A 21,025-nucleotide genomic window follows, 5' to 3' on the forward strand; every position below is an offset into this window, starting at 1 on the left:
ACATTTTCCCTCCAAGATGCTTTTACTTGGCTATACATCTCATTTCGGAAGTAAAACAGGTTGCAAACAGTATTTCACCTTGATTCTAAGGGTGTTTGTTTTGCTGGGAGTCTGCCATGCTGACCACAGCACATAAGACAGGCCAAAAGCCCTGAATGTGCACTAACAAGAAACCTTCCTCCTCATTTTGCCCAGTCTCCTCAGTGAAGTAGTTTTCCGTGTCCCTGTGTGCATAGTGGAAAATATGTGTGGTTTCAGTTTGTATTGCATCTACAATGCCTCAATTTGTTTTATATAGACTTAACTTGCAGGATCATGATTCATTGCAGTGTGTGTGATGGTGTGATGTCCATAAGCGGATGCAAATGATTCTGAGCCGGATTGTGTCTTTAGAATCTCATGCACAGAGTCTTTCTTTTCATGTCTCCCCAGCATTCAGCCTTTTGTTGAGCTGCCTGTTTATAAAGAGAGAGAGAGCGAGCGAGATCCATGTTGCCATGACTGTTGCCAGCGTAGAGTCCATCTTAGTTTCCCAGTTAAATCAACAGATCAACAAGAAATACTGCCAGCATGGTTTCATTTTGGATGATATTTTCCTTTTTGGTAGGTGAATTTTTATTTTGCTTTTTTATGCTCTTGATTTTATTTATTTATTTAGAAAGTCTAATATTTAAGGAAATTATGTTTTAGTAGATGAGACATACTCTTTGTTATTCTTTAACAGTTACAGATACTGCAAAATAAATGTATGCATTAGTTACAGCAGGGTTTCCCAAAATGGGTGTTTGTGAGGAAACTGCAGGGGGTTTATGGGTTGATGAAAAGCTGAATTAACTAATCAAAATGTAAAATTAAAATAAATAATTCATAATAAAAACAAACAATCACTTAAACACTGACAATTGAAATAAAAACTTTATTTCAATAGTCCACTTTGCAACTACCTGTCAATTTATTCTACTAACCCGTCCCTAATCTTAACCTAACAGTTTACTAATACTCTGATGAGAGTTAGTAGACATGTAGTTGCACAGTTACTTCTAGTTAGTAGAATGTCTAAAGTGGACCGTCAAAATAAAATGTAACTATAAAGGGTTTGTTTACTTGCATGTCATGTGACATCAGAGAACAGTAAACATCCAAATCTGTTTTTAAACTATTGAAAAAGGAATCTTAAAATCCCAGGGTATGCTTCATTAGTTTAGGACATAATTTCTGATTCTGAGCATGATTCCTCATGCCCCTCACAGCCGATTTCAGTAGAGTTGGTGTTAGCATGTTGCTAAGCTAACACCATGATATACTCTAATAAGCATAAAACTGCATAGCACCCTTTCAAGAAAAGTCTGTTCACTCCGCTGCTATATTTCTATTTTTTGGCAGCTATTTCAGGCATTCAAGACCAAGTTCTATCTATGGGGAAATCTTGAAATCTCAAAAACTGCTTGCCAAACTGCCTGCCAAACTCTTTTATAATCAACATTTCTCTCATTTTGTCTGCCATCTTGGATGACATTTTTTCACTGAGCCTTTGACAATGTATTCTGGGATTGCCTTATCCATAAAGGACATATGCAATACTGCCGTAAAACCTGCCCAAAGGAAGGTAAATAAAAGATCGAAAGAAAGCATTCAAAACAACCAAAAGGTACAGGGAGCATAGAGGCTAAAATAGTGCCTATATAGGCAGTTCAGTAGGTTTTAGAAAAACATTACACAGTCTTTGTGATTAGATTAAACATACTTTTGGATAGTCTTGGACTGCATGGGCTGCATTAACACTGTAAAAATGGTTTTGTATATATGTAACAGTTTCAGTTTAGTTTCAGTGGCTTGGAGATATGAACTGTACACAGCATGCATGTTGTGTATGTATTTGCAGTACACTGTAAAAAAAAAAAATCAGGTCTCCAATTGAAAATTTTCTAGTGACCGATCACATCTAAATTTTTTAGTGGGCCAAATTTAATTTCTTGTTTTTTTAATTAAATTAAATTGCATCAATTCACAGAAATTCAATTTGGTCAACTGAAAAATTTAGATGTGATCGGTCACTAGAAAATTTTCAATTGGAGACCTGAATTTTTTTTTTACAGTGTAGCAAGTCCCATACAGTAACTGGTTAGGTAAATGGCAAATGTTTCACAGATTAATTCATGGTGCAAATTACCTCTTAAATGAGAGAAATTCTCTACTTGGCGAGATTAGTGATGCCCTCATCCTGAGCACATGACCTGTGGTAATGCCCACATCCATAGACACTCCCACTAGTAATAACTACATCTGACCCATTTGAATCTGTAAAATTAAATGGCAAGCGTCCCCTGTTAATAATGGTAACTCTATAGTGTCCGTTGAACTATTCCATCCAATTAGTTCTTATAAATCTTTATTCCATTGTGGTATGTTTTAAAATTATATGTGTTTTTGCTCTGAGCTCATGTTGTGACATTGTGCTCCCACAGTAACATGACCATTAGAGAAATATTAATAAAGGAAAGCAAAAATGACCTGGAAAAGCTTTGCGGCAAACATCTGGGTAGAGAACAACATTATCCAAATCCTCTTCTTTGAAAGAAGCCAAAGAGCTCTCATTAACTTCAAGGCTATCTCTAAGCCAAAGCATTTGGAAGTGTGAATGTAATTGCAGGAATATGGCGCTTTTTCCTTTGGCCCTTGATTGAGTTGTTCAGGGTTTGTCCTTGGAATGGTTTTGGGGTTTTCCTGTCTAGCTTGACCTCTCACATTGTGCTGAAAGCACAAACAAATCAGCTGCTTCCTCCCGCTGAAGTTTGTCATCCGTTTAAAATCGTTAAAAGACAGCTGGTTTCAGTATTGCTTGAGGAAAAGTGCACTGCACAATATTCCTTTTTTTTTGACATGAGCCTAAGAGTGTGAATGGCAGGGAATGTCTTGTGATCGAAACACATGTTCACATGGTCTTCCATTCTGTGCTTACTGTTCCAAAAATGTAGATTGTTGAAGGGAAATGATCTGTGTTTATAGCCAGCTATAGCTTAGAGAGATGTCCAAAATTAGATGAAAGAAAAAGGATTCTTTGGATTTAGAATCCTGGAAAAGGACAGAAACTGTGTCAGCTACGCTGTATTAATCTGGGTCACATTTGGCAAGGGCGAGCGGACTGGTGCACTACATACAGAACCATCTCAGCTGCCAGTCGAGTACACCAGAGGAATGAGTGTCCTGATCTTCCACAGTGCATCATTACATGGATGTGTTAATGAGCTTATTTGCTAGGAAACCACCTTTTGAATCACGTTTACAAGAGTCCCTAGTTCTGTCATGACAATTCTAAGAGCATTTGGCAATGTTGATATGTTTGATATGTTGATATATCTGCTACGCTGCTGTTGATATCTGTTGCTGCTGTTATTGCTGCTGCTGCAGAGCAAGTACGGGACTTGCTACTGCCAATACATACACAACACGCTGCTGTGAGCAAGTAAGACATGCTGCTGCTGTACTATATAGCATACATTAATTATCCGTAACATATATACACAGGTGGAGCTGGGGAAGGTGGGGGGTTTCTGAAAGCGTGCTGCAACTGCTACAACAGATGCTGACCAAGTATTTGAATTTTCAGCAGCGATCTTATTGGCTAATACAGCAGCTGTATCAGTGATCTCATTGGCTAATACAGCAGGAACCAATCAGCGGTGCGCTATAGAGAAGGATGTGATTGCAAGCAGATTGAATTAAGGACATGTCAGCCTACGCCATCTAGAGTTTCATGACAGAACTTTGTATTTCAACATGACCAGCATGTTGGCAGGAACCCAATATTGACTGTTTATGAAGTTCAGGGTGTATTATTCTAAGCTGCAATAGAGAAATTATGAGTTTTGGTCTCGCTTGGAAAGGTGGTTCAAATTAGTTGGGTGACATTGAAAGGAACTATTCTTCTGCTGCCACATTAAGTCAGTGTAAAACACTGTTCACAACCCATTTGATTTCCAAATGACAATGAAATGTTGGATGGAGCTTGATTTTATCCATTGGGAATAGAGTGCATTAGTGCCCGCCCAAGTATTTTTTTACAATTCTTTTTTCCCATGGAGATTTTTTTTTTAATTATTAAAACGTTATAAGCCATGAACCAATCCAACCAACTTTGAGGTGAATCACAACATTATAAACTTTCATTTGAAGGTGTCAAAGGTACAAGACTGTGAACTTAATGGCTTCAATTAGGGAAATAACTACAATCCTATAAAGCTTTGTAAATTATATCATAAACTTAAAGGGATAGTTCACCCGAAAAAGAAAATTCTGTCATCGTTTACTCACCCTCAAGTTGTTCCAAACCTGTATGAGTTTCTTTGTTCTGCTGAACACAAAATAAGATATTTAGAAGAATGTTTGTAACCAAGCAGATAGAGCAACCATTGACTACCATAGTAGGGGAAAAAATACTATGGTAGTCAATGGTTGCTCCATCTGCTTTGTTACAAACATTCTTCTAAATATCTTATTTTGTGTTCAGCAGAACAAAGAAACTCATACAAGTTAGGAACAACTTGAGGGTGAGTAAATGATGATAGAATTTTCTTTCTTTTGGGTGAACTATCCCTTTAAAAACAATAGAGCAATATAAAACTATTGATTCAAAGATGTTGATTATATTAGATTTTACATTTATTGCAAAATATCCATTTACACACACATATTTAAGTAGTTTGAGAGTGTTGTTTATTTCATTGGCTTCATGGAAAGTGGGCGGAGCTAAAGTGTTATTTTGGTGTGATTAGATTCTCTGATTGGTGCAATGTAGTTTGTAGTTAAAAATGATTATTTTACTAATAAGCTGAAATAACGTGGGCTGATGCCATCAACAAAAGCATATACCATTGATTAATAGTAGGTCTGTCTTCAAAAGTTTGTTATCTTAAAAAAAATTATTCCCCTTTAGAGAAAATGAATGGTATTTTTACTTCCGGAACCCGACTGTTGGGCATTACATTACATTATGTGATTATGATGATGAATTTCTTTATTTGGAATAATGAGGTCTTATGAATTTTATACAGTAAGGCTAGGCATTATAAAGTAAATGTGATAAATACAGATTTTATGTCGCCTTAATTTAACCTTGTTTGGCTTTGTTAAGGTAGGCGGTGCTATGGGGATCAACTGCGTCATGAATGACTTTAATGACTCTGCAGTTCTGATCAAACATTCCTGAATGAAGAGCACGTCGACTCACATAATGTACTTTTATTCTGTGTCATCATAATTTCTTGAGAGAGTTATCGAGTGCACTTACACAACTATTTCATGAGCAAATGAATAGAAGAAACTGACTGCTCTCACCTATCAGGCAGGAGAACCATATAATTGGTTCTGAAGCTAAGCTCATTTTCAGATCAAAAGCCCTCCGGGATGACTTTGCTTGGATGTGCCCTGCTGAAGTCGGCAGTTGTGCGGAATGTTACTCCCTGTGCAGTGGCTTCCGTTTTTATTTATTTTTTTCCCCAAATGAACTTTGAGGAGGTCTCGGTCCATAATTAAGGAGGAGTGAGCATCTAATGAAGGAATGTTGGAGCAGTGATTGCTGTTTTATTGTGTAGTCTAGTGAATCAAGGCATCGTTGCGTTGACCATGTTGAAATACACGGCACCTTGGCAGGTTCTCTGCCTCACTTTGGAAAAAAGCCCAAAGGTAAGACTTCATTGTTTTAGAGCTTAACATGAGTTTTGAGCTGATTTTGTGCTCTTTGAATATTTTTTAAGCTGCAAGAATCAGCTGAGGGTTGTTGTTGAGATGACTGTGTAGTGATGAGAAAACTTTGCGACATTTCAAACAATTTTACATCAAATAAGTAAGATGTAAAGACAAAAATAACGTAAATTACAGTAGCCCACATTAGATATTCTACCAACCTAACCCTATTTTAAGTTAACTAACTCTAATTAGAGTATTAGTAGACTGTCTGCTTAATATCTGCTAACACTTTATTTTAATGCTCCCCAACAGACAAAATACTGACTAAGTAACTTTGCAAGTATATGTCACCGTATTATTGACAGAGTTAGTTGACATGTAGTTGCGAACTTACTTATACTTAGTAGAATGTCTAAAGTGGACCATCAAACCACAATTTCTTTGATGTATTCTTACTGGTTAACTCAGCTTGGTCAACAAAGCATGACATGATGTTCATTTAGTGTCACTCTTGTCTATTTTAGTTGGCATCACTAAAACATTTAGACATATAATTAGGTTGAAAATGCAGCCTAGCTGTTTCTTTTTCTGGAGAACCTATCCGTAACACAAAGCAGGCTTTACCACAGCACAGCGCTGCCTGCAACCTGGATGCTAAATTTAGAGTAGAAGATGTGCTCTATTTCTCTTCTCCCGCTGGACTTGGAAAAGCAGGTTAACCAAGAGTTTGATGGCCACACTGGAAAAGCCATGTTAGAAGTTCATTGACTACCTTTATTGAGTTGTGTATGAAAAGTAATATTCAGTAACCCTTTGCGACATTGACACTGTTATTGAACTGAATTGAATCAACACTGTGAAACTGTTGTCTTCTGTAGAGCTGCTTTACAGATTAAATAGATATTTTTATAAATGAATGAACTTATGTTTACGTGTGCATCAGTAATGTGATTATTTTCAATAATCAGAGTAAGGACTCAATTGCAGTATGATGTTTACATGACTTGAGCTAACATTTAACACTTTAGTTTAGTAAACAGATGTTGGCTGTTTATTAGAACTTATAAAGCACATATTAATGCCTTATTCTGCATGACCATTTTCTACAACCCTTAATCCACCCAAGACCTAAACTTAACAACCACCTTAATAACTATTAACATACAGTAGTTAGGAGTTTATTGAGGCAAAAATCATAGTTTATAGTGAGAATTGGACCCTAATCTAAAACATGACTATATTTTCATTATTTTGATTATTCTCTTAACAATTGTGATTATTTTACTGCCATTAACCTCATACCCTAATGCACAAATGATTAACTCACATACAGTTGGTAAAACTCTTCCAGTGCACACATCTGTTTGATAATTTGGAACGTGGTCTCTTTTTCGGGGACATGCCTAAAAACATTTTCATTTTAATGTTTTCACCATCAAAAATGCTCATGCTCACTTTTGTCAGATTGGAATAGATGCTATTATAGTGTTTATATGCCTGCTTATTGCTAATTTTACTGCGAATTAAATTTTACTATGAATAAAATCCATTTGCAATATTGCCTAAATCTTATTATAATCACATTATGATGGTGCATGTAAATAAAGTCATTGATGATTTTTTTACTTAATTGAATTAATGAATGAATTTGAACTTATCGATTACACTTTATTTTGATGGTCCACTTTAGACATTCAACCACATGTTAACTAACTCGCATTAGAGTATTAGACTGTTATGGTTAGGGTTTAGGTTAGTAGAATAAGTCATGTAGTTGCAAAGTTACATATAGTCAGTAGAATGTCTGTTGGGAAGCATCATTGGCAGATATTAAGCAGACAGTCTACTAATACTCTAATGGCTACTAGTTGACATGAAGTTGCAAAGTTAATTATAGTTATTAGAATGTCTAAAGTGGACCATCGAAATAAAATGTTACCCTGTTATCTTCTGTAGAGCTGCTAAAAAATAGTGCAAATAGTCTGCCTTGTTGGCAGAGGCTATATACACTAACTCAGCCCACTGACGTCTGGTTGGGCCCGACAAAATTTATTGTCAACAGCAATAATAGTGTAGGGCACGTGGCGAGTTTGAACCCGAAAACTCGCTCTTCTCCCTTTTCTCATTCACATCTTAGATCAGAAAGGCATTTATTCTGAATGAAAATTAGTAAAATATTAGAAAAGTGGAAATAAAGTGTGGTATAGGGGTAGGTGTAGGGAGGGCTTTATTGTCCAAAATGGCATCATCCATTTTAATAATTTTAATAAATATAATCATTTACACTCTTATTGCATACCATTTAATGCATACCATCTAACTACTACTTACACTTATTGCAAAGAAAATACTGATATTTTTACATAGTGTAAATAGCATCTATCGCTAAGAAAATATGCTATTTTCACTTCGTTTAAATAGCCGCTGCCAAAAAATAAAGGCATTGGCAGGTCCTTTTTGACAGTCCTTTTTCTTCACCCCAACTGTGCATTTGCCGAACATTCTGAAAATGATTTTAACAAAAGTTTGATTTGAAACAACATTTGTTCAGTCTGAGGTTTGATACTTGAAATGTTTAGAAAGTAGCCGCTTGGAGTTGTTATCATGGTCATTGAATGGATTGGCTTGCTTAACAAAGTTTGGTGTGGTCTAGAAGATTTTAGAATGCAATCAGTATTACTGCCCAGTCACTATTAGACTGGTTCTAAGTCAATTATGCTCCTTTGACCTTTATACCATGATGTCACGACAAGCCTGCGAGGTGTGTAAGTGTCAGTGTACTCACAGTCCCTGAGTAATGGACCTAAGCCTTTAAGCCACTGTGATTCAGTTTTCACTAACTGGGGTTGGTGCCATTTTTAATGACTCTTAAGCCAGGTTAATTTCAGGACAGGAAGTTGTGTTCCCACCAGCTCTAGTAAGTAGTACTAAGGCTAATTGAAATAGCTCTACATTGAGTTTTAGTCTTTTATAGGCAACATTCTGCCGACTGTTATTTACAGTACCTACTGTTTACATTTGCATTTTGCACCGTACTTCTAACTGTAATATGCAACCACTTTCCACTGCACTTTTACACTTTTTTCGGTGTAAAGCTTCTGTCCATAATTTATTGCACTACCTTAATCCACTGACATATTCCTCATTTTAGCCTAACATATCATTGTATACCTCTATCTGTAAAATTCTGTTTATAGTAATAGCCATCTGTATATTATATTATATTCATCGTACATATCCACCTGTAAATTCTATTTATAGTAATAGCCATCTGTATATTTATTCACTGTACATATTCACCTGTAAATTCTGTTTATAGTAATAACCATCTCTCTATTTATAGCTATATTTATATATATTCAGTACATATCCATGTCCTGCACTTATGCAAACGTTGTATATCTTGCACTTGCTGCTATTGCACGTCTGGTTAGACCTAAACTGCATTTCGTTGCCTTGTACTTGTACTTGTGTAATGACAATAAAGTTTAATCTAATCTAAAATTCACAAAACAATATTTTGATTGGGCTTCTGAGGCAAGACCATCCTTGTTTTCACTTAGGGTGTTGATGTTTCCCATTTTACCCGTTACCTTTACCCTCCGGGCCGGCTGACAATATCCAGATCCTCTTCTCCATGTCTTCCCGTAGATTAGAGGTCATATTTTAGGCAGGGTGGTGACAGGGTGTTAAGCACAATGCCCTGTGTTTATTCTCCTCTTCACCTCCTTGTATCTAAATGTGCTGTCTTTGTTTTTTGTCTCTGTTCATCTCCTGTAAAACTGACTTAATCTTTTCCTTTCTCAAAGAGGTTTTTGTTGTATTAGCATATTCTTCCACTAACACTACTTTAATTATTTTAGAAGTGAAGACAGTAGGCAGTATTTGACGAAGCATAAAGTGTTCATACACTTCAGCTGCTTCCTCTCTCTCTCTCTCTCCCTGGTGTGGCTTAGAGCTCAAAATTCTAGAAGTGTGTCTCTCTTCAAAAATAACACTGGGTGTGTGGAACAACACAAAAGGAGAAATTCTGAAAACTGTGCTTGTTGCTGTTTTTCAAGCATTTACAGTGGAAGAGGACTGAAGCTGTCAAGTCTTCTGAAACCATATAATAGCTTTGTGTGAGAAATAGACAGTTTATGTTATTAACCAACCTGGGGTGCGTTTCCCGTACAACGACTTTACTCACTGCTGAGCTACCAGAGTACGATGCATCGTTGAAGAAATCAACTAGTTAGTCACGACTGTTTCTCGGAACCGTACTGTCGCTAATCTGTCGTTCAACCACGTTGGTTAATGATGTCACACAGGTGGTAGAGTAATAACTGCTTTTAATGAATTATTTTGAAATCAAATTCATGCTAGATTTTTTTGCTATAAATTATGGACATGGCATATTCTTATTTTTCTCAGTTATTTTGCTTTATTTCCATATTTAAATAGGCTCGTTCTTACGTACTAGTGCACGTCCGCACATGCGCACTCTTCAAAAAGGGTGCTTTAAATCTCTTGACAAACTAAAAGACATAAAAGACATTTGTATGTATTCGAAATAAAATATATAGATTGTACTGAATGTCAGCTTGCTTATTTTGCTCAAGATAAGGATTTATTAAGTTTACATGTCATGCAAACAAGAAACTATGCTTCTAACCACAGGCCGAGAGCAGTCGTTCCAACCACACAAGTTTGCGATGCTATTTGTGAATGTTCGTTCAAACCATGGTTTCGGGAAACACCGATTGGTTGAACTATGTTGAACACGACGGAACTTGCAACCATAGTTGGCTAACGATGCTTTTGGGAAACGCACCCCTGGTCTCATTGTTAAAGCTGCACTATGTAACTTTTCCGTCCACTAGAGGTCGCCTATTCAAAACAAAGGCGTAGTTTGATGACGCCACGTTTGAGTGCAGAATCTTGGGACATGTGGTCTTCATCTCACAGCCGGTGGAAAAGAATCGGTATAGGACTCGGGCAAAAATCATGTTCATGAATGCGATTATTAAAGTTATAGTATGAAGTAGTCTGGGACCGAGTGTTGTGGGAGCTGAGCAAGGCCGCAGGAGCAATTGTTAATAGCAGCGGTACTTTTATTATGTCATTGTCGCCGATGGGACTTTTATTATGCCACATTCGCCGGCGCCACTTCCGCTTTTCCGGTCATGAGTATGAGGTAACTCAGCTCTGTTTATCATCTCAGATACATCTGAGTGTGTTAAAAATTATGTTATGACGTTACTCTGTGCATTCGCTCGGCGGCTGCTATGACACTTTTTTTTTCACATTGCAGTGAGAGTAAAGCATTTCTGCAAAATAAAACTGGAAACCGAGGGTAACGCAGATATGACGCAATTGACAGTTGACTTCCTCACACGTCCCGGTTCCTTGGTTAAAATAGCAATTTTCTCATGATTTACAAATAGTTGGAAACATTTGGGATATTGTAAGTACTCAACTGAACAAAATATATAACACTGGGCTGGTGGTTTTTGGATATTTTACTGAAAAAATTTTACATAGTGCACCTTTAATGTGTCGCAAATGACATGTACATTTTTGTACATTTGGATAGATGCTGAAACGTACAATATGGGCATACCGACAACGTTTAAAGTAAACATTATTACCTATTTATGTCACATGTCTGTCCTGTCTTGTAAAGCACATGTGGTGTGTTGTTGTTTTCCGTCCTTGTCTAGTTCCCACCCTCCTTGTTATCATCTTATTGGTTTAATTTGCCCCACCTGTGTTCCCTCGTTACCTGCTTTATTTGTCCCCTTTATAAGTTCCTTTGTGTTTGCAGTCCGGGTCGGTTCATTGTGATGTCTACGTGGTCCTTTCCCTGTGTTCCCGGTTTGAGTTTTGTTATTTCTTAGTTGTATGTTTTCCCCCTCGTGGGTTTTTGTTTGTATTTATGTTTATATTATATTAAATTTCATGTCCCTTCCTGCAATTGAGTCCTCACCTCAGTTTCCTCAGTCATCCCGTGACAGAATGAACCGACCCACAAGAGGACTCAGCAGAAGATGAAGACCTTCCTTTTCCCATCTCCCTACCCCTCTGCTGCACAGACCGCAGGACAACGGAGCAAACTCCTTTCCCTTCGGCAGGAGAAGGCCAGCGTGAGGGAGTTTGCTTACCGGTTTGTCTTCGCAGCAGAGGGGCTCAACATCAGTGACACGGAGCGTAAGGACATTTTTAACAATGGCCTGAAGGAGCCTGTCAGCGCTTGGGAGATGGGAATGCTGGGGATTTTATCATTCTGGCAGTTTGTGGGGTTTGTATACAATCGGGGTGATGGAGAAGAGTTCGATAAGGGTGGACTTCCACCTCTTGGTCCTCCCCCACTTATCCTCACAGACTGCCAGGTCCCCAGTCCTCCGATGACCCCTTCGGGGAGAGGGAGGAGGAAGAACGTGGTCGCCATATCGGCCACTCACCCAGTTCCGGGGGTCCCGGTTCCGATGGACCCAGTTCCGGTGGTCCCTGTTCCGGTGGTCCCTGTTCCGGTGGACTCGGTGCCGGTGGTCTCTAAGCGGAGGAGGAGAAGGAAGGCTCCCTCCGTGACGGCTCCGGGGGTCTCAGTTCTGGTGGTCCCTGTGCCGGTGGTCCCTGTTCCGGTGATCCCTGTCCCGGTGGAGCGTGTCCCGGTGGATCGTGTCCCGGTGGTCCCTGTTCCGGTGGTCCCTGTCCCGGTGGTCCCTGTCCCGGTGGTCCCTGTTCCGGTGATCCCTGTTCCGGTGGATCGTGTTCCGGTGGTTCCTGTTCCGGTGGTCCCTGTTCCGGTGGTTCGAGTTCCAGTGGATCGTGTTCCGGTAGTCCCTGTTCCGGTGGTCCCTGTTCAGGTGGACTCGGTGCCGGTGGACTCGGTGCCGGTGGACTCGGTGCCGGTGGACTCGGTGCCGGTGGTCTCTAAGCGGAGGAGGAGAAGGAGGGCTCCCTCTGTGACGGCTCCGGTGGTCTCAGTTCCGGGGGATCCAGTTCCGGTTCCGGTGGACCCAGTTCCGGTGGTCCCTGCTCTGTCTGCGCCGCCCAGACGCCCTGCTCTGACTGCGCCGCCCGGACGCCCTGCACTGACTGCGCCGCCCGGACGCCCTGCTCTGACTGCGTCGCCCGGACCTCCTGCTCTTCCCGCGCCGGCCTGGCGTCCTGCTCTTCTCGCGCCGGCCTGGCGTCCTGCTCTTCTCGCGCCGGACTGGCGTCCTGCTCTGCGCGCGCCGCCCTTGCGCCTTGAACTCCGCGGGCCATCCTGGTCGCCTGAACTCCGCGGGCCGCCCTGGCCGCCTGAACTCCGCGGGCCGCCCTGGCCGCCTGAACTCCGCGGGCCGCCCTGGCCGCCTGAACTCCGCGGGCCACCCTGGCCGCCTGAACTCCGCGGGCCGCCCTGGCCTCCCGAACTCTGCGGGCCGCCCTGGCCTCCCGAACTCTGCTGGCCTCCCGAACTCTGCGGGCCGCCCTGGCCTCCCGAACTCTGCGGGCCGTCCCGGCCGCCTGAGCTCCGCGGGCCGTCCCGGCCGCCTGAGCTCCGCGGGCCGCCTGAACTCCGCAGGCCGCCCCGGTCGCCTGAACTCTGCGGGCCGTCCCGGCCGCCTGAACTCCGCGGGCCGCCCCGGCCGCCTGAACTTTTTGTTTCCCCCTTCCCTCTCTGGTCTGTCTTCCCCGTCCCTCTCTGGTCTGTCCCTCCCGTCCCGCCCTGGTCTGTCCCTCCCGTCCCGCCCTGGTCTGTCCCTAAAAAAGTATCTTTTATATCATAATATATTTGTATATCTGCCCTTTTAATCTTTTTATAAATAAATTGCAGATCCTTTAACCATACACTAAACTCAAACATAGCCATTATAAAGAGGATATAAAAAGAATATATAAAACCTAATGGACAGAAATTCATCCCACTTCTACCTACCCATAACCATTTCTTAAAAATATGTACTGTTATTTTGACGAGAGCCAATGAGCATTTGAGATCACTGCAGGAAAACATGTCGTAAAGCTTCTTGAGGCGGCAGTTTTTTAATTCATAACAAGCGGGTTTTGATGTTTACGGTCGCTGCTGAGAATAGAGATGAAGATTGCTGAATAAAGGCCTGAATTTGGGTCTGTTCCTCACAATCGCGTGGATTCTGAAGATGATTACAGCGGACAAAAAAATTGGTTTCTTTTGTGAATTTATGTTGCATTCTTTGTGTATTTTATGGTTCTACTGTCAGTCACAGCACAGGACTATACTGAGAAAAAGCCTTTTGTGTCCCGCGGCAAACAAAATAAATTTTACATGACAAATGGGTCAAGCCCTCCCATGGACATCCATGTGCAACACCTGGACCAGACCGTGATTTTCAACCGAGAACGTTATTTGAGCAGAGGGGGAACCCACTCGCCGTGACGTGATTTCCGCTGAGTGGACATATTGATTGATTTGGCCCCATTTCTACAGGCCCCTATTATTCCTTCAAAAGCCACATACCATTTCTCTCTCAGTGTGTAAACTGTCAGTCACTTTAAGCTGGCTTTTGCTTTTGTCATTCCAATTTCCATTCATGGAGAATCCTGGTTCTACAGGCTCTAAAATTGGCAACTGTGAGGTTAATCTCAATTTGTGTTGTTACTTTTGTATAGGCTTTCTTGAGTAAGACGGTTTACAACTGCCTTTTGGGAATGATTTAAAATGACATCTTGCTTGGTCTTCAAGCTATAAATAGGTAATAATTCCTAGTATGTGTGGGGTTTGAATTGCTTGGGTGTTTGAGGTTGGAATCTTGATGCATCACTTAAGGAGGTGTGTTGTATCTGAAGAGAGCTGCCATTCTTCTGACAGCGGCTTGGCAGCCACACGCACACCTGGAAATCTTTACTAGTTGGCACTTGGCACTACGTTCTGTGTATATTTTTTCAAACATAGATGACAACAGATTTTGCAAAATCTTCTAGTTTTTCCAGCAACAAGCCATATTCAACAATTAGCTTTTATAGTGTGACAAAACACTACATTTCTTAATTTTGTCACATTGTTAAAGCAAATTAAGTATCTTGTTTTTATTGTATATTACATTGTTTTATTCCGATATTTAAATTAGGGTTTTTGAGTTTTAGTTGTTTAATTTTAGTAGGCCCATTAATTCTGAACAAATTGCAGTACACAGATATTGCCGTCATATATAGCTTCAAATATAACAACTTACTAAATAATATGGAAGCCCATTTCCACCACATGAGAAAAAATATCATGATTTGCTAAATTATAATTATAACATAAATATTCATAATTATAACGTAAGAAATGTCAACTTATACACTATATTGCCAAAAGTTTTGGGACGCCTGCCTTTACATGCAAATGAACTTTAATGACATCCCATTCTTAATCCGTAGGGTTTAATATGGAGTTGACCCACCCTTTGCAGCTCTAACAGCTTCAACTCTTCTGGGAAGGCTTTCCACAAGTTATGACCATTCTTCTAGAAGAACATTTGTGAGATCAGGCACTGATGTTGGATGAGAAGGCCTGGCTCTCAGTCTCCACTTCAATTCATCCCAAAGGTGTTCTATCAGGTTGAGGTTGGGACTCTGTGCATGCCAGTCAAGTTCCTCCACACCAAACTCGCTCATCCATGTCTTTATGGACCTTGCTTTATGAACTGGTGCACGGTCATGTTGGAACAGGAAGGGGCCCCAAACTGTTCCCACAAAGTTGGCAGCATGAAATTGTCCTAAATGTCTTGGTATGCTGAAGCATTAACAGTTCCTTTCACTGGAACTAAGGGGCCAAGCCCAACCCCTGAAAAACAACCCCACACCATATCCCCCCTCCACCAAACTTTACACTTGGCACAATGCAGTCAGGCAGTACTGTTCTCATGGCAACCACCAATACCAGACTTGTCCATCGGATTGCCAGACAGAGTGATTTTTCACTCCAGAAAACACTCTAGAGTCCAGTGGCGTGCTTTACACCACTGCATCTGATGCTCTTCATTGCACTTGGTGATGTAAGATGCAGCTGCTCGGCCATGGAAACCCATTCTATTAAGCTCTCTATTCACTGCTGATCTGAAGGCCACACAAAGTGTGGAGGTCTGTAGCTATTGACTCTGCAGAAAGTTGCTGACTTCTGCGCACTCTGCGCCTCAGTATGCGCTGACCCCACTCTGTGATTTTACGTGGCCTACCACTTTGTGGCTGAGTTCCTGTTGTTCCCAATTGCTTCCACTTTGTTATAACACCACTAACAGTTGACCGTGGAATATTTAGTGGTGAGGAAATATCATGAATGGACCGGTGGCAACCTATCACGGTACCACGCTTGAATTCACTGAGTTCCTGAGGGCGACCCATTCTTTCACAAATGTTTGTAGAAGCAGACTGCATGCCTAGGTGCTTGCTTTGATACACCTGTGGCCATGGAAGTGATTGGAACACCTGAATTCAATGATTTGGAGGGGTGTCCCAATACTTAATATAGTGTACATTGATATACTGTTTTATATCATAATTTTAATTTAGTATGTCACAATTTCAACTTTGTCAGTTCAACTTCCATTTCATAAATTTGACTTAGTATCTCATAATTTTGAGTTTGCATCTATTAAAAGTGACTTCGTATATAATAATTTCAGATTTTATGTCATAATTATGTTTTATCTCATAATTTATCATCTCATAATATATCATCTCAATATATTTTTTTTTACTTTTGTCAATTTTGACTTTTTTACTTGATATATCATAATTCTGATATTGTCATAATTTCAACTTTTCATCAAATACATATGATTAAGTATCTCATAAATTTGACTTTTATATCTTTATTTATCTGTTTTATCTCATAATTTTGTATCACATCATTTTGACCCTTTATGTTATAATTTCACCTTTTCATCTGATAAATATGATTTTTGAATCTACTTTTATGTAAATTCCAAATTGTATGACATTGACTTTTTCAAAAGATGTTATGACATTTCATAATTTCAAACTTTTGTCATAATTTAATATTTTTCTGTCATAATTACTTTTTATGGGCTTCCATGTAAAAGGTAGCTTGACTAGCTAAAATGCATTAAGATACATTATCTGATCTGATAATACATTATCAGAAGCCTGTAACAATAAAATAGAGTCTCACAGTAGCCTCCCCAGCACTGCATTATTATTATTCTTGACACACAGATTGTGGGCGGAAGGAGCTCTCTAGCAGAGGATGACACACCCCAGCCCACTGCTGTCAACATCCTCCATTAAAACACACTGCCATTCCTTACAGATACCTTCAAACTCCAAAAAAGTTTCCAATAACCCACAACTCATGTACTCGTTTGGGCACTATCAGCATTTTTACACCTTTTTCAACATTTTTGGAGGATATGTGAAGGAGATGTTTTTCAGAAACATCTGACGCTATTGAAATGACAGTAAATACAATCTTTTACTAAGCAGTTCCAGACAGCCTATCATTATGTCTGGGAAAGTGTTTGTTGACATGAAGGTTATACTGCAGTCTTTGTATATCTCAGTAAAGAACCGAGCATTTGGTGTTATTATTAGCACAAAGTCTCTTTAACAGCCTTGTATGACTGAGTGGGATTCAGTTCTCACAGTGATCTTGCCTGGATCTCTTTTACTCTTATCTGTAATTCTATTGTTGTCCTATTTAAAAGGCACTTGTTGCCGCAAGGACATTCTAGTCTTACTCCAGCAAAATCTCAGCAGTATTTCGTCAGGGACATACTGTGCTAACTTCTATTTTGAGGTTTCAATGAAACAATAACTACATCTATTTAATCATCTACCCAATTCACAATGTGTACGACATGACCTGATAAGACATACAAATATTACACGCTAGCTTTTGTGAGCAAATTCCTGAAAAGAGTTCGACACAACTGATTAGATGAACACAAATCACATTGTAATGATTCAAACTGTTAATGGGATGGGTTGGTTACTGTAAATTGTTTGAGTTAGGGTTAGCAGATAGTATCAATGAATGTATCAATGATTGGTAGTATAGAGCAGGGCCGTAACCACTATAGACATTGAGGGGCCAAACTAAGGGGTGAGGGGTAAAATCTGTAAACCCTAACGCTCAAAATAATTAATTGGTTTGAGTAGAGCCAACTCTAATTAAACAAATAAGTTCAATCAAATTAACTTTTATGAGTATTTAGAACTTTCCTTTTCTTTTGAGTTCACAAAACTGACACACTTTAATTAATCTGAATTGTTTCATTGTTTTGAGTTTTAATGAACTTGTATCTTTTAATTTAGACAAACTTACATTTAACTGAAACTGGGCTGGGAATTAAATGTCCTAGCATGCTTTGCCATGCTAGTTTAGAAGAGTGTTTTGTTTTTGTTTTTTTAGGGTTACCATCATGGTGACGAGTGGCGCATGAGCTTATTGAGAACAGATATATTTTGAATATTTTATATTATTGTACTCATTCAGCAAGTGCTGTGCTATGCTAAGCTAATGCTATCAAAGCATTGTGTTACCAATTAGAAAGGTAGCATTTATTGAATTAGTAAAATTAGTTAAATCTAGCTAAGTTTCCATTACTAAAAATCTTTAAATTAAGATTACATGAACATTTTGTTAAATATATTAATTAATACTCAAATATTTCGAGTTAAGAGCAATTAAATCCGCAAGTTCTGCTAACTTAAATTTTGAATTGCTTAACTTAAAAAATTTATGTAACTGATTGATGTAACTAAAAATCTCAAATGTTTTTAGTTTTGCCAACTTATTCGGGTTTACAGCAAGTGATGCAAGCTACTCACCTGTTTATCAAATTTCACAGTTTTGAATGGAAAATGTGCTATCATTTACATGATTCATGTAATTCATAAATGGATGTGAGGAATTTTGCGATTTCGAGACATTACGATACTAATAAGAGTGAATGTGAGCATATTTAAAAATAAAATGATATTTGCAAATAGTTTAAATTGATAACTACAATTAAACCTAGAATTTTTTTTTTTTTTACCATTTTTTTTTTTTTCTTTACATCCCCCAAGTTATTTTGATTAAAGATTATGAGCCATTTGAATAAAAAAAAGAATAATAATAATTAAAGATGTGCACATTTATAATAAATACTGCAATATTCCATTAAAAACAAGAATTGTTGATTTTGATTTTATGGTGACTTTAACAACTTGTTAAGAATAAAAAAAATATTGGTTACTCATTATAACTTAATGTATTAGCAATATGGAAACTACAATTTATAAACTGAATCTAACCCACATTTTACTGTGCTGTGGTGAAATTTAACTCGTATCAGCTTCTGAAACTTGTGTAAATATGTAAACGTATCTAGTATGAGTAAGAGAATCCAGACAGGGTGTTTTGAGTCAGCGGTGAACAGTGTTCTCCACCCAGAAACACTGCGTCTTTCCTTGTAAGGTGTCTCTAGAGGAGTTTGGAGACTCCCTCGGTCCGGGTCGGTGAAGGGCTGAGGGCGGCTCTGACAGAGTGCTTCTTTGTGTGAGTACAGGAGGAGACCACACCCCTCATTTTTAAATCAGACCCCCTTTGCCCGTGACATCATAGCCAATAGTTAGCCAGAGCAAGAATCTTGATTCTGCAGGACAGACAGAAGAGAGAGAGGCATTGTAGGAGAACGGACGGAAACGGTGTGGCCAATGGTGCGGGGTGAGTGAAGCACACATGATGAAGAGGGGCGGGGGGTTGGAAGAAGTGGCCAGGAAAAGCCCTGTGCTGTGTCGTCCTGGGACGGGTTTCACTTGGTCTCCTCAAAGCCTTATAGTGTGAGGTGTTGGAGGAGGAGGACTGTTTCTCACATTACAGATTTTACAACAGGACACTTTTGGTTTTTCTTTCTGGATCTCTAATTTCATGGCAGAAGTCTGTAAACAAAATTGGAAAAGTATGAAAAAGGTAGGAAGCAACTCACTATTGGACTAAATATAGGAGGCCTATACTTTCATATTTGTATTTTTAGTCTGAGAAAAGTCATTATTAAGATGTTACACGTTCATAGCTCATGAGATTTATGCGAGGTCTTAGTTTTGTTTCATTTTCAGCTTTGTGTGATATGTTGCTCCTAAAATCCATCAGGAAAAAAAGATGATTATTGACATAGTGGCGAGTATAGAGCTAAAAAAATTAGATTTTGTGATTTGGTTAAACTTTATATTAAAGGTGATCTTAACTACTAGTCTATGTACTTAATCATTTGATACAGTTTGCTTATTTATGTGCATGTCGGTGCATTGTAACTACATTTAAAATATTTGCATTTAATTAACATTTACACTATTAACTGTAACCCAAACCCTTACCCCAAAACCTCTAACCCCTCAAACTCATTAGCAATAAATGTGGGATTTATCCAGAGCAACATGCAGTTACACAGCAACTGTGCATATTGAGATATTTGGTATTTGACTGCTGACTTTGGTATCTAAGTACAGTTTGATTAGATATTGTTAAGATTGTCTCTTCTTAAACTCCAAGAAGCCTGAGCCTTAAGCAAGAGTCTTCCTTTCCATTGGAACCAACTGAGAAATTATTTCATGTTTTGAACTCCTGCGTTCTCTGTCTGCGATGGTAGAGTTGATAATCCTATTTCAGGAGTCTTTCATCAGTAGTGTGGTTTAATGGATCTGTCAGTATGAGCAAGTCTTGCGTAACCGTTCAAATTGAAGAATTTTTGTGCGATTAGATTGGAGGCCCGAAAACATATTTTGAGCACTTAAACCACACTGGAAATTTCTATTCATTATGTATCAAAATATCAAACCAAGTTGCTCTGATCTCTTATTATTGTAGAGCATGACCATAACTACACGTCAACACAAATTACATTATACCTTCATTAAATATCGTCTGTAGAACACTTACAAGTCATCACAAAAATGGCTCAGAAATTAAAACTCTAAATAAGAAACATTCGTACATTTTTAAACATGGCTTAAGTGCCCAAATACTTTTTGGGGCCACTCTATTGAAAGAGAAAGTAGGGCCCTAATGGTGTCTGTCTGGCTAAACACTTCCAGATGCTGTGAGGGCAACAACATGCAGAGCGCAACGTAAATAGAGGCACCAATAGACCCGTTTCAGTGTGAGAAGACAAATGCGAGGCACTGTGCCCATGAACACATTAACTTACCAGTTGTATAAATATACAAGGAGTTTATCTCCATCCGTCTTGGCCTTTTGTAGGTTTGTGTACACATTTAAGACCATGCTGATACACACACACACACGGTTTAATTACGTGAGGCAGGGCTGTGTATCCTTCATCACTTCTATTAGACTGCCGGAGCCTGGAAGACAGCTGAACTATGCCGGGAATGTCAGAGGGGG

At 39.2% G+C, this 21,025-nt stretch overlaps 1 protein-coding gene across 7 annotated transcripts in view; it reads left to right on the plus strand.

Annotated features, from left to right (window-relative positions):
- Nucleotides 1–21,025, plus strand: part of palm2akap2 (PALM2 and AKAP2 fusion) — a 145,206-nt gene that overhangs the window by 106,029 nt on the left and 18,152 nt on the right. The window contains exon 1 of one of the 7 annotated variants that reach the window (XM_079803922.1): nucleotides 19,301–19,594. The exons of the other annotated variants lie outside the window; for them this stretch is intronic. Within the exon in view, the coding sequence (XP_079660048.1) occupies nucleotides 19,553–19,594 (42 nt within the window). The 5' untranslated portion in view covers nucleotides 19,301–19,552. Of the gene's footprint in view, nucleotides 1–19,300; nucleotides 19,595–21,025 lie in introns of those variants that run through there. 7 annotated transcript variants of the gene reach the window in all.

Source organism: Gobio gobio (genome assembly GCF_949357685.1).
Source record: "Gobio gobio genome assembly, chromosome: 22".
NCBI lineage: Eukaryota > Metazoa > Chordata > Actinopteri > Cypriniformes > Gobionidae > Gobio > Gobio gobio.